At 40.5% G+C, this 27,013-nt stretch overlaps 2 protein-coding genes across 4 annotated transcripts; both read left to right on the top strand.

Moving 5' to 3' along the window:
- The first annotated feature begins 717 nt into the window (after positions 1 to 717).
- Positions 718 to 18,330, top strand: LOC140535596 (uncharacterized). Of its 2 annotated transcripts, none has more exons than XM_072657002.1 (17): positions 718 to 902; positions 1,905 to 2,011; positions 3,462 to 3,586; positions 4,139 to 4,248; positions 4,754 to 4,894; positions 5,255 to 5,678; positions 7,240 to 7,332; positions 7,925 to 8,003; positions 8,533 to 8,720; positions 9,182 to 9,424; positions 9,576 to 9,674; positions 9,770 to 9,963; positions 12,575 to 12,749; positions 13,362 to 13,518; positions 15,907 to 16,060; positions 16,248 to 16,359; positions 16,721 to 18,330. In XM_072657002.1, exons 1-17 carry the CDS (start codon positions 891 to 893, stop codon positions 16,900 to 16,902), a joined length of 2,595 nt encoding a protein of 864 aa, XP_072513103.1. In that variant the 5' UTR covers positions 718 to 890; the 3' UTR covers positions 16,903 to 18,330. The 2 variants fall into 2 exon arrangements, with proteins under 2 accessions (XP_072513103.1, XP_072513096.1); XM_072656995.1 differs by having other exon boundaries at positions 4,079 to 4,248.
- A 1,696-nt stretch (positions 18,331 to 20,026) lies between these two features.
- LOC140535578 (uncharacterized) lies at positions 20,027 to 23,373 on the top strand. Of its 2 annotated transcripts, XM_072656986.1 has the most exons (5): positions 20,027 to 20,115; positions 21,455 to 21,831; positions 22,071 to 22,238; positions 22,425 to 22,520; positions 22,889 to 23,373. In XM_072656986.1, the coding sequence occupies exons 2-5, from the start codon at positions 21,691 to 21,693 to the stop codon at positions 23,213 to 23,215; spliced, it is 732 nt and encodes a 243-aa protein (XP_072513087.1). In that variant the 5' UTR covers positions 20,027 to 20,115; positions 21,455 to 21,690; the 3' UTR covers positions 23,216 to 23,373. The 2 variants fall into 2 exon arrangements, with proteins under 2 accessions (XP_072513087.1, XP_072513078.1); XM_072656977.1 differs by lacking the exon at positions 20,027 to 20,115 and having other exon boundaries at positions 20,949 to 21,831.
- The last annotated feature ends 3,640 nt before the right edge of the window (positions 23,374 to 27,013 follow it).

Here is a 27,013-nt window from a genome sequence, read left to right as displayed (position 1 = left end):
TACAACTACATTCCTGAGAGACAGCAGGAGTTCACCAGCAGAGAGATCAGCTTCACTCTGTACAAATAAACTCTTTAACTGAAGAAGTAGATCTGGAAACTGAGCGGCCGTTTCACAGTAAAGTCATAAACAGTAAAACAGGAAATTTAATAATGATTTATAATGTCCTGCAGAGTCACTAAACTCCATCTGTTTATGAAATCACACCATGTGATGAAACGTCAAATAAATCTGACTGCAGTGGATTTGGTCACCTCCTCACAGTCGGGGAGCCCTGCACTCCAACATTGACCCATATCTTCTCATAAAAAGACCACAGAAGTAAATTAAACCACTTTATAATTCAAATTAATATACATTTTACATATGCCTAATACTACTCATAATGCAAAAACATGGTGAATGATTTGTGTTTTATTTTTTTATTTACTTTTATGATATACTGTAAATAATTGACTTCATCACATTTCCAGAGAGGCGTGTTTAAGCATCTTTACACCTCCCAGCACAGAGAGCCCTGAGCACTGCCCCCTACCGGCCCAGTCAGTAATCCATCCTTCCTCATTACTAATGATCATATTATCAGTGGCTGATTATCAGTCATCATTTGATCTTTGTATTGATTATTTTTATATGTATTTAACTAAACCGGCCGTTATGTTCCTGCAGCAGTTGACCAGCAGGGGGCAGTAGAGCGCTGTGTACGCGTGAGAGAGCCTGCAGAAGAAAGAGAGAAGTGGAGCTCCGCTCTGCTGGACAGTTTCTCTATCAAAACGTTTTACAGATTAACTCAGAATTACACTTTTAATAATTTACTGACAATCTCCAGTCCTCCCCCAGATTAACACCGAGGGCGGATTAAATCCCCGGGCTAAGGTTGGAGCTGCAGGATGGAGGCCCAGGTGAGATTTTACACCTTAAACTTCCGCCGAGTTTCAGACTTCAAACAGACGGAGGTGTTTATGTTTATGTTTATGTTTATGTTTATGTTTGTGTTTGTGTTTATGTGGGTCAGTCTGGTTTTAACTGCAGTACTTATCGCTGAATCTGTGTCTAGTTCGTTGTTTAAACCCTGTAGAAACGCTTGTTTGTTTAATAACCGTGGAAAAGCTAACAGCTAATAACGACTTAATATTTAATATGATAGCTGCTAGCTAATCTCTGCACTTACAGTCACCTTGAATAACTCCTGCTGATCTGAATGAACACCTATAACACATAAACACTCTGTAACAGTAATGTAGGTCTCTGTTTCTTATCTGCAGTTTATAGTTTGATAAACTTGGGAAAGCCCCGTTGATCCACTGAAAACGGAAAAAGCTTCTGTTAGTACATGATTAAATGAAGCTGGTTGTAATCTGAGCAGATTTCACTTCTCTGGGTCAGTTTGATCCTCATCTTACATCTTTGCGCTGAACTAGCTAGCTACCTCCTTACACTGACAGCACAGACCAGCATGCTGTGTTTTGGACACTAGTCGCTGACTTGGACCAAAATTAGCAGTGCCCCCCCCCCTCCTCCTTGTGCTTGAGTGGTGTTGGGTTAGCGCTGCTGGCAGTCCCCCTTCCCCCCTCTCAGCACTGGGAGCATTATGTGAGAGCGAGAGGGGACTTAACTGGAAAAGGACCTAACTGTGGTGGAGATTGGCAAACAATTGTATTTAACAGTTTAGTGTTGCTTATCATGGTTGATTTATTTTTCAACATCTCTCAGATTTTACAGTAAATCATCCCGATATGATGAACTTGGCTTTCCAGATTCATTTTGTGAATATATTACTGTACCTATAATGTATAACCCTCTAAACAGACCCAAACCATTCTGCACAATAAGAAGCATCTTACAGACCATGTCTGTGTGTGTGTGTGTGTGTGTGTGTGTGTGTTTGTATGGGTATTTTGCAGACCATTGGTGACTTCCTGCACACGCTCAGTGAGATGGGCTTCAGTCGGGAGCAAATTCAGGACGCCATGCAGGCCGGCTGTTTCACTGTTACAGAGGCAGCAGAATGGTAAACATCATTTCACTGCATTAATACTCATTCATCTGCTGCAGTAACTCTCACTCATTCATGTTTAATAACACTATAGTATCACTCGCTCAGTATCGTTACACTGCAGTAACGTTTACTCGCTCAGTATCGTTAAGCTGCAGTATCACTCTTTCTTTCAGTATCGTTACACTGCACTGACGCTTACTCGCTCAGTATCGTTACACTGTAGTAACTCTCACTCGCTTAGTATCGTTAAGCAGCAGTATCACTCTTTCTTTCAGTATTGTTACACTGCAGTGACGCTTACTCGCTCAGTATCGTTACACTGCAGTAACTCTCACTCGCTCAGTATCGTTACACTGCAGTATCACTCTTTCTTTCAGCATCGTTACACTGCAGTAACGCTTACTCGCTCAGTATCGTTACACTGCAGTAATGCTTACTTGCTTAGTATCGTTACACTTCGGTGTAACGATACTTACTCGCTCAGTATCGCTCAGTATCGTTACACTGCAGTAACGCTTACTCGCTTAGTATCGTTACACTGTAGTAACTCTCATTCGCTTAGTATCGTTACGCTGCAGTATCACTCTTTCTTTCAGTATTGTTACACTGCAGTGACGCTTACTCGCTCAGTATCGTTACACTGCAGTAACTCTCACTCGCTCAGTATCGTTACACTGCAGTATCACTCTTTCTTTCAGCATCGTTACACTGCAGTAACGCTTACTCGCTCAGTATCGTTACACTGCAGTAATGCTTACTCGCTCAGTATCGTTACACTGCAGTAATGCTTACTTGCTTAGTATCGTTACACTTCGGTGTAACGATACTTACTCGCTCAGTATCGCTCAGTATCGTTACACTGCAGTAACGCTTACTCGCTTAGTATCGTTACACTTCGGTGTAACGATACTTACTCGCTCAGTATCGCTCAGTATCGTTACACTGCAGTAACGCTTACTCGCTCAGTATCGTTACACTGCAGTAATGCTTACTCGCTCAGTATCGTTACACTGCAGTAATGCTTACTTGCTTAGTATCGTTACACTTCGGTGTAACGATACTTACTCGCTCAGTATCGCTCAGCATCGTTACACTGCAGTAACGCTTACTCGCTCAGTATCGTTACACTGCAGTAATGCTTACTTGCTTAGTATCGTTACACTTCGGTGTAACGATACTTACTCGCTCAGTATCGCTCAGTATCGTTACACTGCAGTAACGCTTACTCGCTTAGTATCGTTACACTGCAGTAACTCTCATTCACTCAGTATCGTTACGCTGCAGTATCACTCTTTCTTTCAGTATTGTTACACTGCAGTAACGCTTACTCACTCAGTACCATTACACCGTGGTAACACTCGTTTAGTTCCGTTACGCTGCAGTTTCACTCGAGTATCGTTACGATTGTGACACACATTGTTCTTCAATCACTAAACAGTAGTGTTTTTTTGTGTGTTTTCAGGCTGCTGCAGGGTGGAGGTCTGCATCACAGATTAGTGAAGCAGACAGAGTCATCCACAACTGCCTTCTCTGCCTTTAACCCTCCAAAAAGCACCACCACGAGCCCCTCCGAGCCAGAGCAAACAGGTAACAGCACCAGTTATAGAAAGTGACAGCAGTAACTGTATCATTATTGAAACTCTATTACTTTGAAATGATTAAATTATTATTGTATGGAGATGTCTGTTTCAATGTAAGTTTGTTTGCATTTATTTTCTTTTTATGTATGAGACTGTGGGCAAGCGTGTGTTCAGGAGAGTGTGAATATTTAGGAGATCAATATATAGATTATTGTACTAATATAATATTCATATACATTTAAAAAACAGTCTAGTCTTTTAATATGTTATTAGTCTAAGTGTTTAAAATGGGAATAGGCACTAATATAAGAAGATTTCATTGATTATGATATTAAAAGTCCAACTTCAGATGCATTTTGCTCCCCTGCTGACACCACTTAAATAAAAGGTGCTCCTCAGAATATACATACATAAAATATACAATATTTTATATTGGTTCTTCTAGACTTTTCTGTTATGCTGTGAAGAAAACTGAAGTATATATTTTCTGTTTTTTAAGGTTCTTCTCTGGTCCTGAATCCTCCTGATCTGACTCCCCCCACTCTGAATCTTAATTCAGAACTGCAGTCGTTAGAGTCGAGAATAAAACAAGACAAGAGCAGCTTCCAGCAGCAGCAGAGAGAGAGAGCAGCGCAGGAGGCTCAGCACGAAAGGAGGCAAAAAAAACAGGTGCACAATATTAAAAACCTTTTCCAAATTCTAGCACACACTGAGACTGAATTTTAAACACACACACACACACACGCACACACACAAAAGTCATTGTCTGCACTGTCAATCCTAAGCTTGAGTTGTTAAAGCAGGGTATTGTTAAGGTCAGAGAAACAGTGAATTGAACATTCTAACCCTTTTGAACCTGCTCTTTATTCCACGGGTCAGTTTCTGAAATGTATCCAGGGTCGTCGGTTAGTGTGGGGACGCTATTTGTCAGACTTTGGGGCAGTTACACACAAGCAAATTACGCCCTAATTCAGAGATCTGATGAGAGATCTGGTGGTTATGTTGGTGTCATGCCACCGGACTGGTCTATTAGCAGCTTTAATGTCATTAGCATGAGGTGCATGGGACCCGGACTACTAAAAACATCACACACTGCAGATTTGTACTGGATGAAAATCACTCCATAATTATCACGTTCAAATTTTTCTAAGTCAGTGTTTCCTGCCGCCCTTAGGAGCGTGAGTTGGTCCTGAAGAGGATCGCGGATGATCGGCGTTCGCAGCAGGAGAAGGGCCATGCTCCCTCGGCCAGTGCCCATGGCAACACACTGGGTGGGCAACTTCAGACCAGCGTGGATAACCACTGCGTCCTTATGGTGAGGTATAGAATAAGACGGCTGCGAGTCAGACCTAGAGTCAGTCTGACAGGGGCAAGTGTGTTCAGAAAATAATCGGTGGTAGAAAAATCACCCTTATGCTGAATTCACTGCCAGAGCTGTTGTAGTTCGTTTTGCATGTTGTGTGAAACTCCCTGTTATTGTTTTTCTTTTATGTGAGCAGAATTTTTAAAAGTTGAACTTTGATGAAATTTGATCAGATTCTATGAAAGCAGAAGCAATTGTTTGATGTCCATTGCTTTGGTTGCAGTATCAGCACGGTTTCAACCTTTGGTTCTGGCTATACATTGAATGGTGTAATGGTTCACCTTCTCTGATGCATGATTTTTTCTGTTGCAGATTCGGCTGCCCTCCGGTGAATCAATGCGTGAGCGTTTTCCAGCTGATGCTCTGCTCTGCAGTGTTGTTGAACGCATCGCTGCTCGTCATCCGTCTCTTCCAGCATTCACACTACTGCAGGGTTTTCCCCGTAAGCGTTTCTCTGAGGCGGAGCTGACGTTGTCCCTGCGCTCTCTGGGTTTGACACCGAGCGCAGCGCTGTGTATTCAGACAGCACCTGCTGTGAGTGCCCCGCAAGTGGAGAGCATTCCTGATCCAGAGCATGCTGAGCCTCCCCAGCTGCAGGGGGCGGCTGAGCCTCAGCAACTGCAGGAGGAGGTGGACCTAGATCAGCTTGTGTTGCCCCGCCCATTTCCAAACCAGCTCTGGGAAGAAGCTGTAGAGCATGTTGGGATTGGACCTTCAGGACCTTCCCATTTCTGGGGTACGAGAAGATTACTACCAAACAGTGCACTGCACTACACACACTGCACGCTCCACTGCACACACAGTTCACGCTCCACTGCACACTGCACTGCACACGCTCTTCACGCTCCACTGCACACTCCGCTGCACACACGGGTCACGCTCCACTGCATATGCTCTTCATCCTCCGCTGCACTGCACACGTTTCTTACACTCCACTGCACACTCTGTTCACGCTCCACTGCACACGTTCCACTGCTCACGCTCCACTGCACACTCTGTTCATGCTCCACTGCACACGCTCCACTGCACACGTTCCACTGCTCACGCTCCACTGCACACGTTCCACTGCTCACGCTCCACTGCACACGTTCCACTGCTCACGCTCCACTGCACACTCTGTTCACGCTCCACTGCACACGTTCCACTGCTCACGCTCCACTGCACACTCTGTTCACGCTCCACTGCACACGTTCCACTGCTCACGCTCCACTGCACACTCTGTTCACGCTCCACTGCACACGTTCCACTGCTCACGCTCCACTGCACACTCTGTTCACGCTCCACTGCACACGTTCCACTGCTCACGCTCCACTGCACACTCTGTTCACGCTCCACTGCACACGTTCCACTGCTCACGCTCCACTGCACACTCTGTTCACGCTCCACTGCACACGTTCCACTGCTCACGCTCCACTGCACACTCTGTTCACGCTCCACTGCACACGTTCCACTGCTCACGCTCCACTGCACACGCTCTTCACGCTCCACTGCACACGTTCCACTGCTCACGCTCCACTGCACACACTCTTCACGCTCCACTGCACACGCTCTTCACGCTCCACTGCACACGTTCAACTGCTCACACTCCACTGCACACACTGTTCACGCTCCACTGCACACACTCCACTGCACACGTTCCACTGCTCACGCTCCACTGCACACGCTCTTCACGCTCAACTGCACACGTTCCACTGCTCACGCTCCACTGCACACGCTCTTCACGCTCCACTGCACACGTTCCACTGCACACGCTCTTCACGCTCCACTGCACACGCTTCTCATGCTCCACTGCATGCTCTGTTCACGCTCCACCGCACACGCTCCACTGCACACACTGTTCACGCTCCACTGCACACGCTCTTCACGCTCCACTGCACACGCTCCACTGCACACGCTCCACTGCACACGCTCTTCACGCTCCACTGCACACGCTCCACTGCACACGCTCTTCACGCTCCACTGCACACGCTCCACTGCACACACTCTTCACGCTCCACTGCACACGCTTTTCATGCTCCACTGCACACGCTCTTCACGCTCCACTGCACACGCTCCACTGCACACACTCTTCACGCTCCACTGCACACGCTCTTCACGCTCCACTGCACACGCTCCACTGCACACGCTCCACTGCACACACTGTTCATGCTCCACTGCACACGCTCTTCACGCTCCACTGCACACGCCCCACTGCACACACTCTTCACGCTCCACTGCACACGCTTTTCATGCTCCACTGCGCAAACTCGGTTAGCAATTGTTTTCTTAAAAACTTGCTGTGTTTTGTCTTTGATCAGGTCGTGGTCAGCGTTTGGTGCCTGATGAAGCTGATGATGAACGCTTGGATGGTGAGGAGCAGCCTGAGGAACCAGCATGGCCGCTTTTTAATGGTCTGAACCACTCCATCAGCTTTGTTTCCTTACACAGGGTGTTTTCCTGTGTTTCTGAACCCAGCCCTCAAATCCACACTGTACGTTCTCCCAAATCACAACACTCTGGGACTAGTCTGTTAACATCGGTAAATACCTGTAAAGATGAACTGAAGGAAATAAATGGACCATCTGGACTGGACTGGGTTTTGAAACAGCTGTGAATGACTGAGCATTGCTGAGGTTTTAATTCTGCTTTTGTAAAGGAGAATGGAAATGGTTTTGAATGTCTTTCTAGAGGTCATGTTGTGTGTTTAATGGTGTCACTGACTACATTTGTGGGGTTTTTTTCCTCTTCATAACAAACCGGTTCACGATTTTGTTGCAGCATTTTTGTGACATTCATTGTACTGTTATTTACTCATCTATGTCTTTGCCATGTTTACAGTCAGTACTCACAGTTTCCTTTAACGCCCAAAGTTACAGGTTTTGGGTCTGACAGAGTTCCAGTCCTATTTCAATTTAATGCAGAAATGTGTTAAATACTCAACATTGCTTCTGTTTGAACTTGGTCATCTGGTAATTTTATTCCTGCTTCCACTGTGTGTTGCAGGTTTGCCTCAACTACCGATCAGAGTCGGACCTATTTTGGAGCCGCAGCATCTCTGGCCCGAACAGGGGAACAGACTGAGGTACAAACACAGAAACTGCAGATCAGACCTTGACTCAACAAATAACCTGATCATATGCAAGAATGCCTTTGTATCATCACTGTTGTATCAGAAACCCAATAACTCCATTATTGAACCCCAGTTGCTCTTTATATTGTGGGAAATTTTATTTACTAAAGCAAGTGTGAATTATCCCACTGTCCACTAATCAGGCAAAAGAAATTACCTCAGCCTTAATGATGACAACATTCTCTTTCCCTCTCCCTCATACCGGCACATTGACTACTTTCTAAGTAGTTATTCAGTGATTCTGAACATCTGATTCTGAGCACTGAACCTCCATGTTTAATTTTTTAAAAGGCAAGAAACAGGCATTTATTTGTGTAACCTGACCTAGTTCAAGTAGTGTTCTCTTTTGCAGAATGTCAAGGTACTTTGTACTGGTTTGGTTTCCACTATTTGCAAATGTTTGTCAGACACTCTGAAGGAGAACATCTAGTAACTATGAAGCGTAGCATAGACAAAAGTAAGTATGTGTGTGTCTGTGTAGAGAGCCTGATCCTGACGCTGCCGCTGATCCAGCCGCAGAGCGGATGCTGCCAGGAGATGCGGCAGTTCAGAGGCTGCAGAGAGCAGTTCAGCGCGAAGAACCTTCCCCGCCAAAAAAACCATTCAGGACCCCCAGTGTCCCCTCGTTGTGTTCTCTGGCCACCAAAGCCAGCGTCTTGCTCATTACAGGTATGTGTGTAACCTTGAGTGAGAGAGCGCCACTGTACACATTGTTGTATACGTGTGTTTTCGTACAGAGATAAAGAAAATGAGCTCTCAGTTCACAGTCCATTGCAGGCAGCTCAACAACCCGAGGTTCCGCCAGGTCCAGAGTATTGTGTCTCAGTATACAGCTTTATAGTTGGTTTACAGCCTCAGGGAGGGGCAACATGTGTATCTGCCTAACCCTGAAGCTGCTCACCCTTAACCTCCAGTATATTAGCACCTCCAGAAAATCTGCATTCCTGGTAAACCTCCTTACCACCTTAACAAATGTACAATAAATATAACAACTACACATGAAAGTATTAACTTTTTAAGCTGTAGAGCTACTGAACATCTACAGAATCTCTCTCTCTCTCTCTCTCTCTCTCTCTCTCTCTCTCTCTCTCTCTCCCATTCTGCTTCTCTCCTTTTCATATCTTTTTCAGCTCCCTGTAAGCAGTACAGTAGCAGTCTTGCTGGTTTGACCCCAGATTTGGCTGAGCTGCTGTTGGGTCACATGACCTCTGAACGTGTGCTGAAGCCACGGACCCTGGAGTTGTTTTTTGGCTGCCCCCTGCGGAGCTTCATCCTGAACAGCTACCCATACACCACAAACGAGTTACTACGGCAACTCAGAGCCTTCACTGCACTAAAGCACCTCAGTCTGGTCAACTCTCCACTTATTACCGGTGTGTGTGTGTGTGTGTGTGTGTGTGTGTGTGTGTGTGTGTGTGTGTGTGTCTGTATGTACGAATATGTGTGTGTGTGTGTGTGTGTCACAGAATACAGAATATGTGGTGTGAATTGTTATTATGAATGAAAAAATGTTTTCTCTGGTAGATTCCGGACTCACTGTTTTGTCCAGTCTGTTAAAACTGCAACACCTGAACCTTTCGGCGTGCAGTAAACTCACTGACTCCTGTTTGCAGCACATCACCAGTGAGTTTAAAAATAACCAACTCTTTGTCTTTACATTAAAAGCACAGTGGTGCTCCTGCTAACATTTTATTATTTCGGCCCTTTATTGCTTTTAGAGCTGCAGTGTCTGTCTCTTCTGGCCCTGAATAAGACCAAAGTAAGTGATGCCGGATTGCTGGTGTATCTGAAGTCCGCTCCTTCTACTCTCGCCCAGCTTGGTTTGAATGAGACCGCCATTACTGAGGCTACACTGACCGCACTGCCCAAATGTGTACCGCAACTGCGTCTGCTCAGCATTGCACGCACCAAGGTGAGATATAAACACATGCAAAGTTGGTTCTGGTTCAAGATCAAACTTTGCATAGTGCCTCTGAGTTAGAGTACAAATCCAATAGTTTGATACTTTAAACATTTGACTAATTTCATTTTTAGCTCATTAAGTAGGCCTAAGAAAGAGTTAACAAACCAAAAACGCAAATAACCTTATTGGAATGTGTAAGCGTGAACTATACATTTACATTTACGGCATTTAGCAGACACAGAGACTATTTATTTAAGAATAACCTTAGCTAGTTTGAATAGACAAAAAATGAAAGATACCTCTAAGCTTAGATACTAAAGGAATGTAAAGTCAATATGGAGACCATAATACTCTACACTTACTTTCGGAAGAGGTGAGTCTTTAGTCTGCGTTTAAAGACATCGAGTGATTCTGCTGTTCGGACACCCAGGGGAAGTTTGTTCCACCACTTTGGTGCCAGGACAGAAAAACGTCTGGACCGTTTTTTCCAGTGGTAGCCATACCTGAAGCTTGAAGGGCTCTTGGTGCAGATCGGCTTTTGACCATTGCCAACAAGTACGGATACTATACCGAATTGTATGTAAACTAGATATACTCCATCCGTTCAACTTTGAAAGCTACACTGTTAAAAGCTAATTTTCCAAATATGATTTCCATTATATGAATATTGACTTTTTATTGCTACATATTTTTACTTGATATGCAAAGACAAATAGGTCAGTGTATATATATACAGTGAGTCCAAGAAGTATTTGATCCCTTGCTGATTTTCTTTGTTTGCCCACTAATAAAGACACTATCCTTCTGCACTTTTAATGGTAGATATATTCTAACATGGAGAGACAGAATATCAAGACAAAAATCCAGAATATAATTTTAAAGAATATATTTTAATTAATTTGTATTTCAATGAGGAAAATAAGTATTTGATCCCTCTTGCCAAACACACTCAATACTTAGTGGCAAAGCCTTTGTTTGCAAGCACAGCGGTGAGACGTTTGTTGTAGTTAACCACAAGTTTAGCACACACACCAGGGGGAATTTTGGCCCACTCTTCTTTGCAGATCCTCTCTAAATCATGAAGGTTGGTGGGCTGTCGCTTGGCAACTCTGACCTTCAGCTCCCTCCATAGATTTTCGATCGGATTGAGGTCTGGCGACTGGCTGGGCCACTCCATGACCTTAATGTGATTTTTCTTGAGCCAATCCTTTGTTGCCTTTGCTGTATGTTTAGGGTCGTTATCATGTTGGAAGACCCAACCACGGCCCATTTTCAGATCCCTGGCAGAGGGGAGGAGGTTGTCCCTCAGGATTGTGCGGTACATGGCTCCATCCATCTTCCCAGTGATGCGGTGAAGTAGCCCTGTACCCTTGGCAGAGAAACACCCCCAAAACATTATGCTTCCACCTCCATGCTTGACGGTGGGCACAGTGTTCTTGGGGTCATAGGCAGCATTTTTCTTCCTCCACACATGGCGGGTGGAGTTGAGGCCAAAAAGTTCAATTTTGGTCTCGTCTGACCACAAAACCTTCTCCCAATAACTTGGTTCATCTTTCAAATGATCATTGGCATACTTGAGGCGCGCCTCCACATGTGCTCTCTTCAGCAGGGGTACCTTTCGGGCACTGCAGGATGTGAATCCATTGTTGCGCAAAGTGTTGCCAATTGTTTCCTTGCAAACTGTGGTCCCAGCTGCCTTCAGGTCATTTGCTAACTCCTGCCGAGTGGTTGCAGGACGATTTCTGACTGTTCTCAGCATCATTGCCACCCCACGAGGCGAAATCTTCTTTGGAGCACCGGGCCGAGGTCTGTTGATTGTCATGTTATACTCTTTAAACTTTCTGATAATTGCACCAATAGTTGTTACTTTCACATCCAACACCTTACTAATCTTTTTGTAGCCCATTCCAGCTTTGTGAAGGTCAACAATTCTGACTCTGAGGTCCTGTGACAGCTCTTTGGTTTTACCCATGTTGGAGACTTGAAATCTGTGTGATCTGTCTGATTCTGTGGACAGGTGTTTTTCACACAAGTGATTAGTGAGAACAGGTGGCTTCAGGTCAGGTAACAAGTTGATTGGGAGTGTCTAACTGGTCTGTAAAAGCCAGAACTGCTAATGAATACTAAGGGATCAAATACTTATTTCACTCCATGAAATACAAATCAATTAATATATATTCCTTAGATTTATTTTCTGGATTTTCTTTTTAATATTCTGTCTCTCCATGTAAGAATACATCTACCATTAAAAGTATAGAATGATCATGTCTTTATTAGTGGGCCAACGAAGAAAATCAGCAAGGGATCAAATACTTCTTGGACTCACTGTATATATATATATATATATATATATATATATATATATATATATATATATATATATATGAACTTGCCTAAAACTTGTCTTATTGCATATGCATATCAATTACATCAGTCTTGCGAAACTGTCAGCATTAGTATGCAAGGAAATGTTGTTGTTTTTTTTACTGTAACTGTAAGGTTTTCCCTATTTCCCAAATTAGAAACATCAGTCACCAGAAAACAAAATTAAGCATTTATGAGTGAATTATTTCAAGACACTAAATTGAATGAAATCATTTTGTTTGTTTTGTCCCCTCAGGTGAGTGACGTGTCAGCTTTGGCTGAACTGCACTGCTTGCAAACACTTCACCTGGATGGTACAGGTATAAAGGAAGACTCCCTTGAGGCCCTTAAAGCCCATCCTAGCTTGTCTGCACTAAGTCTCTCCTGTATTCCTATCACCAATGGCAGCCATATGCTGGAGATCATTTCTGGTAAGTTTTTTGCACTGTTGCACAATTATTCAGTTTTCCGTGCTACAGGTGTTTTCTCAGCTAAAGATTCTTGAAGATTCTGGGGATGGGTGGGCGTGATTTGTTCAAAACCTTATTCCATCTGCTCATCACACCGGCATCAACTAGCAGCTCTCACTATCTAACCCTCTCACAGTGAAAGTGATGAAAAAAGTGATAGACATGCAAATTAAAGATTTCTCATAATGTTAAGGTTGGAGACTGCGAGGACCATGGCAAAACTTTTGGTGTGTGCCCTTTGAGGTAGTTAATTGTGGATTTTGCTGACTCTGTTGTAGAAGCCATGCTCTTTTCATCTTTTTTACTTTTTAACAGACTGTTAGGGATGTCCCAAATTGATCCAGTGATTTGGGATCCAGTCATCTTTTAATGGATAGGTTATCTGCTTTTAAGACTCGATCCAATTCCAATCTCTGGGTTTGTTGTAATGCCCTCTGGCGTTCTCTAGTCACCATTAATAGATATGATTTCAGCTGCTTGATTGGGACATGCCTAGACTTTTTTTTATACATGCACACACACACCTGCATCAGTACAGTGATGTCCTTATGTTTTTATCTCTTTTCACTCTAGGTTTGAGACTGACCCAGCTAATACTGCCTGGCCGTCACTCACTGACTGATGCTGGGCTGCTTTACCTCTCCAGACAGATTCTGCTCTCTGAGGTCGACCTAACTGACTACACACAGATCACTGACAAGGGCATTACACATCTCAGCTCCATGACCAGGTACATGTTGCACAATGTATGAGCAACATTATTAATGTAGTAATGTAGTAACAAATGGGCAGGTTTACTAAGAGTTTACCCACTTTTACAGTGAGTTTACCCATTTTTACTATAGTTATCTAAGTATCTGAGTGCTCATGTGAGTGGTTGGGACAATACACTTGTAGGCTGAGAATTAGAATGTCAGTAATTTGTGATATTGCGAGGGGCTCTGTTTTAGTATCTCTTGACCAACCACAGTACTAACAAGTAGATGACGTCTGCCCAAATTGTCACAAGGAGTGCTCAGCTGCAGCCTATGCTGAGGACAGAATGGCAACAACATTAACATTGTAGGCTCTAAAAAATGTGCACAGCGAAGACCATGCGACCAACACTTTCAAAGTGGCTATGATTTTGCAACTCTCCTAATGAAATGTCCTCTAGGACATGAAAGATATAAGCGGCTGGCTCATTAGCCAGTCAAATCATGTCTACCAGACAGTGCAAAAGCCTCCTTGTTATAGGGGGAAGCCCTGCATTGCAACAGAAAAGCACACCAACAGATGGTCAGTTTTACACACTCACACTATAAAAGTAACACACAGTTGCAAGCAGTGCGTAAATGCTTTGCAGTTCTACCTGGATTTCTGCATTTATTACTAATAAAATGTGGTCTAATTGGTATAAATCACAATTATTGACAAACACAATCTAACTAAAATAATAGTCAGGGTAGGGTAGTAACACAATACAACATACTGTAAATGCAACCAGTAATTGCATTTACTGATGGAATGATATTAGATCAAATATAATAATAAGCCAGCAGCCTTTTACACTACCTTGCTAGAAAAGTCAACATACATAAACATAGCTGATCACTAGCAAACCAGACCAGCACCAGACCAGACGCTGTTTTTTCAGCCAGATATTTGAATATTCCATTGTGAATGGACTAATATAAATACAAATATATATAATATATATATAATATAATATAAACACTAATGTAGACATGCAGGACTGTTTGAATTGACTTTATACATTAGGATTTTCTTTTGTCTTCATTTGAATATGTGGCTTTGAAAAGACTAGTAATCTGAGAGTAATGACAAATCTGAGTACATTACTTTTATGTAGTAATCCTTTGAATTAGGTTACAATTACGTTTTTAACATGTAATCTGTAATGGAATACAATTTTAAAGTAACTCTCCCAACCCTGTTAATAACACAACAGTAAAAATGTCTTTTATTGAGCTCCTTAAGTAAACATCCGCAATACAGGCTAGAGAAAGTAAGCAAACATCTGTAGTAATGAATTTCCAAAAGAAAATTGACAAAGGTTTTTAAGGTAGTTAAAGAGATGGGATCGGAAGTGTGGATTTCACAGATTCTTTGCCCATTAAATTAAGGCTGTCAAAGCCTAGTTACTAATGCATCAGTAACTTTGTTCTACTCACGAAAAAATAGGTGCTGTGAGCTATGCCTCAACCACCAATTCTTTCAGTCCTGTAAACAGTAGGTGCTTCAAATTTAAACCTATGTAGCAATGGGACTGAATAACACATTTGAATTTATTGAGAGGTCAGTCCAAATACTATTCCATAGCCTAACATCTAAAGAGCATCACTTGGAGGCTTCTCACAGGTCTTTTTTCAGTGGGTGGGAAAAAAAAAGGTGGGAGAGGTATGCATCATGAGCTGTGGCTATAATTTAAGCAGTGCAGTATAGATCATAGCAATCATAAGACATTCTTAAAGACAGTCATAAGGCATTGTATGCAACCACCCTCAGAGCCTCATGAGAATAGGAGGATAAATTCCAACCCCTTTTCTGAGCCAGCTACTGGAAGAGGAACCTAACTCCTCACAATTTGGCATCCAATGCTGATTACTCATTGGCCAAAGAGATGCTTATCTGAAGTGCAGCAGAAGACCCACCCTGACCGACCAAGCTCGAAGGGAAGGGTGGATAGCAGTAACATGTTAGTTGAATCAAACTGGGGCAACAGCTAATAGACAATGAACATTTTACTGTTAGTTGTACTGTGGATGACTATGTATGTGACCGACTATAATTTGATCTTTGATTTTGTATTTCGTTGCTGTTGCTGTCAGTCTGACAGAAGCGCAAAGCAACAAGCTTATGTGCACTTATTACATCACTTGCAACGTTATGTATTGGTATTCTAATTCTGGGTCTGTAGTTGGCACAGCAGAAGACTATACACTTCTTTGCAGATAGTCCATCCACTTTTAAGCATTGGCTTTTAGGAGATACAACACAAAACGTTTTTGTTTTTTTTTACCTTGGTTTACTATGTGTTTACTCTGGTTTACTGTGATTGCCAGTTCTACTGTGATTTAGTTTGTTAAAAAAGTAACTGTTGTCCTTTTTTAAACAGGCTAAAGAAGCTGTCTCTCAGTAACACTCAGTTGAGTGATGCAGGACTAGTTGCTTTGGTAACTCTGAAGGAGCTGGTGGAGCTGTGCCTGGATCGAACAGTGGTCAGTAGTCGGGGTGTGGCTTCCCTCATTACTCAACTGCCATATTTACAGGTATGCAACACAGTGACACACACAGTATCATGAACACTATCATGTCAGTGTCATTTTTGTGCTGAGAACAGACCACTACCCCAGTTATATCTCATCAGTAGTGGTCCTATCATGATCACTTTCCTATTCATTTATCAGTCTAGCAATTCAGTATAATGATTTATGGGCTCTGATTGTGTGTTAATAGGTGATCGGCTTGGCCTGCACACGGGTGGGCGATACAGTGGTCAGACGTGGTTTAGTTCACTGTCCCCAGCTTCTCAAACTCAACCTCAGCAGGACACGCATTACTGACCACGGTAAGACCACACACATACAAATTCACGTACATGATTGGTAGGAATTTAAACCCATTCTCCTTCAGAAAATTTTTAAATAGGAATAAGGGATTTGGGGATGTTTAAGATATAAGCTTGCCGAGCACTGACTTGTGTTGACCATAAATAATCATCTGTTTCTGGCTCCACCTACACATGGTTTGGTACTACATGGTAGAGGTTTGAGGGCACAGTACAGTTTGCTTGACAGTGGAAACAATGGCAAATTCGCAGATTCTAAAACTGTGCCATATTGCTCTACTCATTGTAAAAGTGCCTGAAATTCCCAAACTCGACATTCGATTCCCTTTCATTTTACAGAGTTTTTGTTTTCATCTTTCAGGCTTGAGGTTTCTTTACCGAATGAGGCTGAACCAGCTGAATCTGGATGGCACGGGTGTGACTCTGGAGGGTGTAGCTAGCCTGATCTCCGCCTGCCCTCACCTGACCAGCGTCCGAGCCAGCAATACCCTCAGCATCCCTCCTGATCAGCAGTCTGATGATGATGATGATCCTCTTCCCTGAGAAAAAAAAATAACAGCAGTCTTTCCCATACATGCATGCACGCACACACACACACACCAATACCAATGACGCCCACTCTTTAGCTGTGAGTTCTTAAAATAGTATGTTAAATAGTCTGAATCTAGAGACAAGCTGGGCAAGTAAAGACAGTAGTGGGGCTTTTGTTGACACCTTTGTGCTTTTGGCTTTGTGCTTTCTGAGCTGCTGTTGCCATCTGTTCCTTATCCTTTCCTCCTCCAACATGTTAATCCCTGTTGAGTAGCACTGCTGCCAGACATTACAATTAGCAGCAGCTCTTCAGCTTTTCAGGTTTGACCTTGCATGTCATTACAGATTCATTCAGCCTTTGTAACTCTTTTTCTGCCCCTCAGTTGTGCGTTGACCCCAGTGTATCTAGGGTCGCCAGGGTCTAGAACCTGGTGTAGCTGGCCGTTCAGTATCTTTAGGAGCAAGCAACTTGGGGCATTCTGATTACATGCACAAGCCAGAGGTTGGTATAGGGCTATTTTTGCAGCAATCCCCCCACTTGCTCATCAGGGTACTTTGCCAGTGGAGCTCTGGATCACCACAACCATTGCCAGTGTTGACATTCAATGACAAACAACTCAAAGTAAACTCCATCTGTCTAACACCTCATTTAACAAAACACGTAGTTATCATTATGCAGCCACATTGAGGCTCAGCAGGAGTCTTGGTGATGGAGAGACTTTATACTGGCAAGGGAAGACCCATGGCATAAACTACACCCCGGTTCACAGCCAGCTGACGTCACACACACAAACACGCAGCTTGTAATACTAAAAGCAATATTCATAATCAGCCATTCTTTTGCTCAGAGGAATCTGAATGTTTTAGGCCTAAACTCTTTATCTCTGAGTTAAGATGTGAGAAGAGTGAGTATGAGCTTTTTAGTGATTTCAGTGAGTTATGAGCAGGTATTTCCTCAGAGATCTTCTGAGAGTTTTTTTTCTTAGATGTGAGTTAATTGTGAAGTGCTGCTGATGTGTGCTGATTCAACTAAGCATGCACATCATGGACATCAACAAATGCATTTAATTCTTTAAAAAACACGTAAATTAAGAATTTTGCTGAAATTTTCCAAATTCGTAGTGATGTTTAATAAAACTCAATTCAAATCTAAAAATGTATATTACTGCTTGTAACAGACTAGCTAGTTGCTAGAACCACAGCATTTGTAATGAAGTTTGCAATGTTATACTAGCTACATATATTTTTCTTTTTAAGATGTAAATATTTTTACAGTTTTAAATAAATCATACACTATTTTTGATGATCTGGTCTTTAAGCAATAATGATATGTTTAAGTATGTATTAAGCTTTGAAGTTAAAAATGTATTTTGCTACTACTGTCTAGTCAGCAAGTCAATCAGATTACATCAACTTTACTTTAGCAACTACTTGCAAATTGCGTTTTTTCTTATTAAATACTTATGTATGAAAACTTTTGTTTTGAACTCCTTTTCTTATACTGTACTCTGTGAAAATATTTATATTGTGCAATTTACACACTGGGTTGTTTTTCATCTGTTCAGTCTGAGGTTGTCCTGCAGGGTTCTATGGAAAGCTTTTTGTCAGGAGGCGTTGGTGCTCCTGATTTCTAGGACTGCAAAAAGTGGAGGCCCGTTTTAGAGGGGTAAATGTGAACATATATTTTAAACCTGACATTGGAACTTGGAAGAAGATTATTTTTAGAGTAGTGAAAACACTCAAAACTTTACTTTGACTGTAAAGCTAAAGGATGCAGAAATTACATTTGCTTCTTTTTTTTTTTTTACAGAACAGCAGCCAGAATACAGCTGCTGCGTATAAGGGGTTTAGTGGTCTAACAGTCTTTTACAAATATACTGACTGTTAAGATAGTGTTCAGAAGAGATCAATGAACCAATCCGCAGATTGAAAAGTGTTTGTGTGTGTTTGTGTGTGTGTATGTATGTATATGTATATATATATATATATATATATATATATATATATATATATATATATATATATATATATATATACACACACACACACACAAGAGAATCCAATTTCTTTATTATTCTTTATAATTATATATTCAAACATTGAAACACAATAACATACTGTATGTCTCATTCATCATTTAATCTCAATAACAAGATTGGATACATGTGTTGTAATTAACTTGTCCATGATCTAATGTGCTTTAAATGTTTTAACTTTTGTAGATTAAAAGATCCAAAACATCCCTCTTTCTTATTATAACATAACCTAACCTGAATTAAAACAAGCTTGAAATATCATCACATAGGTTACGCTCACATTACAAGTCTCTTTAGTCATTTTCTTGCTCAGTTCAGATTTGACGGTTCGTTTAAATAAATGTGAGTGACATCTGTAATGTGAACGAATCTGACTCTGAAGGGCATGTATGTGTACCTTGATATTCAAATCTACTCAACTGAACTTTTAGACAATATGTCAAAGTCAAAGACAATCAATACAAAATATGCAGATATGTGCATGAAGGCTGGGTGGAGCTCAGTATGCACTGTATTCCCTGACAGTGTGGGGAACTCATTAAAATTATTCTATTTGTAAGCAAAACTGCAAAACAGTTCAAACAGCTTAAAACATTCAAGTTCATAGAACGATATTCAAGTTTTAATCTCAACAAGCTCAATGTGTTCAAGTAAAGACAATCACTAAACTCATTGTTGAGAGAGAGAGAGAGAGAGAGAGAGAGAGAGAGAGAGAGAGAGAGAGAGAGAGAGATATATTATTTTCTTGGTACTTTACAGTGTGTTTAAACTTGTATTTCCCATGTTCACATTTAGTTTGAGTGAGTTTGATATTCCTGCACTGACAACAGAAAATGCAGTGAAATAGAGAGGTTTAGCTAGAGATTGATAGTGGAAAGGCCATGAAAGCAGAGTCTAAACTTTAATTGTTTTTGCTGTGTGTTCATTTAAAATTGCCTAATGTCGATGTAGTTAGCTTCTGAAATTTTTTGTTATTTTGCATGCGTAAGGATTTAATGATAAGAGCAGATAACGTAGATGTAAATGCAATTCATTGGTGCTTTTGATTTTTTTTTATCATTACAAACAAAATCATTATTCTCTGGCATTGACTACTGTGTACACATTGATACATTTGTTGCATTGTGTGCATGAACAGGAGGGTACACTAAAGATGAACGTGTCCAGCCCCTAAAACATAACTGCATAGGTAAGTATAATATGAGTTAATTAAGTGCTAATTTTGTAAAGCAAATTTAGAGCAGAGAGAAATATAACAGAAATTTTAGAAATATAGAGCTCCTACCTCAACAAGTATTAGCTTTTTGTCACTTGCCTGTCATTTTGTCAGTTGGTTTATAATGGCAGATATGGAGTGGAAATGCAGGTTATGTGATGCCTTCTCTGATACTCGTGGCAAGTTACTTTGTCATTACCGCTTGCAACATAACCACTATTCAAAAGTCTGTCCTTTGCCATGTCTTTACGACTCGTGTATTTGCACATTTCGGTCATTCAATGCACTTAAAATTCATCTTTCAAGGATTCACAAAAACACAAAAGGGACAAGTCAAGGGGGACAAGGAGTGCAAGTGGTGTATACATGTCCCTTGTGTGGGTTTAAGCAGCCTTTTTCAGAGAAAACACTATTCACTCATTTAAGAGGGCATTTGAGGACCCATGAAATGGTAACATGTCCATATAAGAGCTGTGCCTATAGTACTAATGTGTACACTTCCTTTAATGCTCACAAAAGCAGAACACATGGAGACTCTAGTAGTGCAGATCTATTTAATCATGTCTCTACTGATGAAGACTCTGTAGGCCTAAGTGCTGCTGGTTCTTCTGTGGAAAATGTTGACCTGTGTGAGGGGTTGGGACCATCTGAAAATGAAGACACATTAGATGATGAGGATGATGGTCTGTGTGACATGAACCAGTTAAATATACAGTTGCGTCAGAATTTAGCCTCTCTTTTTTTGAAGATGCAGGCTATACTTCATGTTTCTGATCTAGCAGCGCAGGAGATTTGGGTCAGGTGTTTCTCTTGTCTAGACCTCTTCTGAAACAGAACATAAGTGAGGTGTTGCAGAAACATTCCACCATTGTAAATGATGCTGTTCTTGAGGAAGTTGTTAGTGTTGTCATGGACAGTAATGTTTTTGTCAGGGCAACAGCTGAAGGGGCAGAATTATCCTCCAATAAACGAAGGAAGTCCTATATAGAGAGGGCCTATCCTGTGGTCATGCCTTTCCAGTATGTCATTGAACATGGGCACGCAGCTGTGTATGTCCCTATACTTCCAATGATTCAGGAGCTGTTCAAACATACTGATGCATTTGATAAAATTCAAGAAGCACGTTGCTCTCAGCCCAGTCACTACATGAGCCATCGAGATGGTTCATATATTCATGCAAATGAACTGCTGTCAGCATCACCTGAGCTGAAATTGCCATTAATTTTATATGTTGATGAGCTAGAAGTTTCAAATCCTTTAGGTACTTCAAGGAAAATACATAAACTCTTATCAGTATACTGGGTTCTTGCAGATCTGCCTAGCAAATATCGATCAGCCTTGCATGTCATACAGCTGGCATTATTATGTAAAGTGGTGGCTGTTAACTCTGGTAAGAGGAGCCGAAATAACCCAGAGAGTGAGTCACCCCACTGCAACATCAAAAGACCTCGTCGAGCAGAGGTGAACTATCTACCAAATTTCCCAAGAGGAGAGGATGCCTCAAGTCTGGAGCGACTAAGAGTGCAAGTGGTAGAAGAAGTATCAAAGATGGATAAAAATCTACAGATGATAGAGAGACTAATGCAAACTACATATGCATTACGCCGGAAACAAATAATTGCCGACAACCCATCCCAATCTGTCAAGGACCTTCTGGAAAATTGGCCTGCGCTTCGAATAGAGTCACAGGTAACTTTTTCTTAACTTTCTTGTTACATTTATCCTCATACTGGTATTTGTAGAATCAGATTTCTAGAAAATTTTATTGAAAACTTCTTTATTGCAATCTTCTGTACTCCAAGGTTTGTGATGTGATAGGAATTCCAATTTATAAACAAATTTTAAATGCAGATTGTAATGTACTGTAAAACAACAAATTATACAATTGAACATTAATCTTATTTGTATTTCTATGCCTGAATGTTTAGGTTTGTGCAGAATTTCACAGGATCACAAATATCAACTTGCGAAGCAAGTTCTATGCAGAGTTGGACAAACATACACCGAGGTTATTGGCTGTCTACTGGCAGAAGGCTGCACGTACTGGCAAGACTGCGGAAGCTCTGAGGAGCATATTTAGTGCTTATGATCTTCTGGTATGTGACCACATTTAGTATTAATTTTAACAAAGATATTGCACAAATTTTATGCTTCTTCTGTTTTTTCTTCTGCTTCCCCTGTTTCTTCCTATCCTGCATCTACTGCTGCTTCTGTTGTTTTACTCTTCATTTGTTTCTTCTCATTCCCTCATCTAATCTAAAGAGTTTCACATCTATTTACAGGAGCAATGTGATGTAAACCACAGACGTACTGCTGCGCTTCGAGCCCTCCCTGTGTTCCTTTGTGAAGATGACTCTGCTTTTTTCAGGACTTGGAACGTAAGTTACTAAATATGTACAGGGTTAGTCAAAAGTTGCAGGATACCCTTTTATTAAATGGTCACCATATATTATTACTGAAATAAATGGCGTCCTTTTATTTCAGTACAAGAAGTATTTTTGCTCTCAACAGTAATTGTTCAATTTTATGTCTTGGGACACTTTGTGCCACTACTTAACCAAAAATATTAAAAAATCTATAACCCTCATGTTTTACATTTGAAGACATCCCACCAACACCACTGAATCTTGTATGCTTGTTCTGCTTTGGAAAGAAAGCATAAGTTGGAAGAAAGAAATCAAAGATTGGAATTATTGTTGTATGTGTGTTTACTATTTTGTTTGTTTTTGTTTAATTTATTTTTCAGACTGAGAAAGAGAGTGAACCGGACATCGCAGACTTGGCAGTTGGTCTTCTCACCATGGTGAATGAAGACCCAAGTTCCCCTGTTCAATTCAGCCCTGCAAGGATTGCCATTGTGCTGGAAGGTGACATTGTGCTGAATGACCTTTCTTATTTGGCTGATGCTTTTCTCATGTTACTTGGTTTAATGTATGCATTAAACATCTGCTATCCAAAAAAACTGATCCACACCTTCCACTTCATTCAGAAAGTCATTATGGGCTTGGATGACTTTAAACCACTAACACCCAGGCTGCTAAATCTAAAAAATGATCTGCTAGGGAGGGTGTAATTGGCGAATGATACACTCCCTTTTGATGGGACTTTTGTAGGTTCTGCCTGTTGTAAATTCCTGTTGAAGCATCACCTTTCTATGCTCTGTTAGATAAACCTGCTGTTGTGGTAAGTTTTTTTTTTTTTTTTTTTTTTTTTTTTTTTTTTTTCTAGATTGCATTACCACCTCTTTAAATTCCAAGTTCCAAAAATTGTTCTGTTGGAGAGTCACAAATATGTTCAGAAAATATGCCAGTTTTTTTTTTTTATTATTGTTGCCATGGTACAGGCCATTGTACACAGAATTGTTACTGCACAGGTACACATTACTAAGCATTAAGGGCTTAACTAAACATGCTTAACATATTTTGTTTAATACTATATTTTATTTTATTGTATTTTATGGAATATTTTTTCAGTTTATTGTATGCAGAGCAGCCCTATTAATACATGGCTAGGCCTGTCACGATTGCTGTAATGTATTGTACTATATACTGGCCCAAAGATTATTGCAATAGTAAAATAATAAGTTATTTTAAGGCAAATGTATGTGACAGATATAATGATAATATAATGGCATGATAATGCAATTAAACCCTTTTAAAGAGCAATGTACTTTTAATAATTATTAATATTAAGAATTTGTGAGTGGAATATAAGTAAATACTCATTATGCACAAGTTAAGCAAATAAAATGAAACCAAAAAAGCTGACATACTTGCTCCTCATTTGCTTTATTCATTAAACCCATTGTACCATTAGTCAATGTGATTATTGTGACAAGCCTATGCAAAGCCATACATTTTATTTTTTTTTTTTTGGTTTAAATGGTGTAATGTGTTTTGACTTCAGCAAAGTTTTATTGTACCTCAGAATGGGTTTTATATATTTGTTGAAATGAGTGGTTTATGACTTGCATCCTGGTTACTGATTTGCTAAAATAAAATGTTCATTTTAGCAGATTAACGTTTCCTTGTTTTATATTTATTTTTTGTGAAGGTATTTTGAGTTAAGTTAACTCAATTACTTTGTGGTAATTAGTTTCCTCAAATGTTTTAAGTAAAGTATTAGTCAAGTATGAGTATTTTCTAGTTGAAATGTTTGAGTAAATGAAAAGTGTGTCTGACACAATATTTTTAATTTAAACTTAATACAACTTTTTGAGTATTCCAAACTATTACAGTATACATTTTTTGAGTTCATTAAAAGTAGTTTAGTATAGTTAAGAAAACATTTAAATATTAAGTACAACATATACAGTTATTTTAAGTAAAGTTAGACTGAATTTAAATAGTTCTAAAAATGTAATAATATTGAGTACAAGATAATAAGGTTTATAAATTTCAGTGCACATAAAAATATTATATTCTTTGCACTTAAAATAATAGAGTTTGTCTACTTAAATAGTTTGTGGTAATCAGTTTCCTCAAAAAATTTGAGTTAACTGAACTTATTCGGGTTTACAGTGTGGGTATGATCAGTGAACGGGTTCATTTGGCCGGGATGCAGACGACCCCGTATTACTCAGTTTAGTCCTGCATCCTTGTTATGAAGGGATGGAAGCTAGTGGTCGATTGAGGGTATTTTTTAATATATATTATATATACATATTTTGATATCTTTAGCTGCTGAGAGAATATTTAACGTCTGAACGTCTGAACGTATTTTAGCTGCTGATGGTGTTTTCTATTACCTGAGGACTGTTAGCTGCTGAGAGTTTGTTTTAGCTGCTGAAGGTGTTTTTAACTGATGATGTGTTGTTGTTGTTGTTGTTGTCTTTTTTGGGTGCTACGGGTTTGTTTTATTGTAATGGTGCTGTTTTTAAGCTTCTGGGGGGTATTTTCTTTTCGCTCCTGAGATTTCCGTGTTTTTTTTATCTGCTGAGAGTTTTTTGAGAGTATTTTTTAGATGCTGATGGTATTGTATTGGTATATTATTCGTGTAAATGATTCAATATTGCTTTTATATATATTAAATAACACGAACTGTTATTTTGTACATTTGTAGATGTATGATTAGGGAATTTCAGCAATGAGTTTTATTCTGCTTATGAGGATATGTTTAGTCGTTGGAAGTTTTTTTTTTTTTCTTCCCAGGGTTTTATATATTTCTAATGATATTTATTTGAGCTGCTTGGAGTATTTATCATCTGAGGGTAGCTGCTTTTAGCTGCTGTTTTATCTGCAAGCGATCATCTTTAGCCGCTGATAGTATTTTTTAAGCTTCTGAGGGAATTTATAACAGCTGAGATATTCCTTGCTGCTGAGCGTATTTTAGTTATTGAGATTCTTTAGCTGCTGATTGTACTTATGTACACATCTTTGTGTAAATCATATAATCTTGCTTTGATTTATATATATATATATATATATATATATATATATATATATATATATATATATATATATTTTTTTTTTTTTTTTTTTTTTTTTTTTTTTTTTAATAAATGCCAATGACTAAGAAATAAAAGAAAACAGCTCAGAATTTCTTTTCTAAGATTAATTTCAAGTTACACTGAAGCGCGGTTTCCCAGATATTGCTATTATTCAAAGAGTGCTCACCTTATTGACTTGTGTTTCAAGACTACTTAGATATCAAGACTACTTAGATCTCAGGGTGCTGGCCTCTTACGCGTTCCCAAAATTCTGAAAACCTCAGCAGGGGGAAGAGCCTTTTCCTATAAAGCCCCCCAGCTCTGGAATAACCTTACAGATAATGTTCGGGACTCAGACACAGTCTCAATCTTTAAATCTAAACTGAAAACTTATATGTTTAGTTTAGCTTTTGGTAATTAATGTTTCTTAGATAAGGGCTGCAGGTCCAGGGGTTCGCGGACCCAGGGAATTGTAGTACTCTGAGATGCTGGAGCTGTCGTCTCGCTGCTTACACGCGATCACTCAGGTTTGTTGACGGTGGAGCAGATAGATGCTGGTGTTCTCAGGGTGCACCCGTGTCCGTGTTACCTTCTGGCTCTCTCCTTTTAATTATGCTGTGATAATCAGACCTGCCGGAGTCATCAGACATACCCAGATGCTGATTCTCAACATTCTCTGCACTCCATAAAATTCCTCTTAGAACTAACTTCTCTCTCTTTACCTTCCCCGAGTAAATGGCCACCCAGCCCGATCTGCAGGAAGATTGCCCGCTGAGGTCCCCTCTACCTGCATCTAACCAGCTGCCACCTACCAGTCCAGCCAGCGGGTCCCCCCCAACCCGCCACCACCCATGGCTCACCCGCCAGCCGCTGCTGCCTGTTTGGTGGCCGTGCTGAAACCTAGATGGACTCGTGCCTGTCTGACACTATTAATATCACAACTATTAACTTTCTGTTGTACCTGGTTTGGTAATTTTTATCATTAATGTTTAAAACAGTCTGGCCAGAGGAGGATGGGTCCCCCTTGTGAGTCTTGGTTCCTCCCAAGGTTTCTTCCTCCAGCTCTGAGGGAGTTTTTCCTTGCCACTGTCGCCGTTGGCTTGCTCACGGGGGTCTTTGACGCTTCATGTTATTTCTTCTTTCTTCTCTGTCTCTGTTCTTTATTAAGTAATAATTATGTAAAGCTGCTTTGTGACGACAACAGTTGTAAAAAGCGCTATACAAATAAATTTGACTTGACTTGACTTGTTTACTAGTGTCTAAACTTAGAGGCATCTTTGAATTTTTTTTCTATTCAAACTAGCTGAGGGTTTTCTTGGGTAAATAGCAAAGCACTTTTATCCAGAGCTTCTGCTAAATGCCTTAAATGTAAATGTAAGTTGTTTGGCCAGTCTTATTAAAAACCCACCCGTATTTCGGTCAACCTTATTCGGTGATGTATTA

This window comes from Salminus brasiliensis, chromosome 1, assembly GCF_030463535.1.
Source record: "Salminus brasiliensis chromosome 1, fSalBra1.hap2, whole genome shotgun sequence".
Lineage (NCBI taxonomy): Eukaryota > Metazoa > Chordata > Actinopteri > Characiformes > Bryconidae > Salminus > Salminus brasiliensis.
Note: the sequence above shows the minus strand (reverse complement) of the source record. Positions and strands in the feature narration are given on the sequence as shown.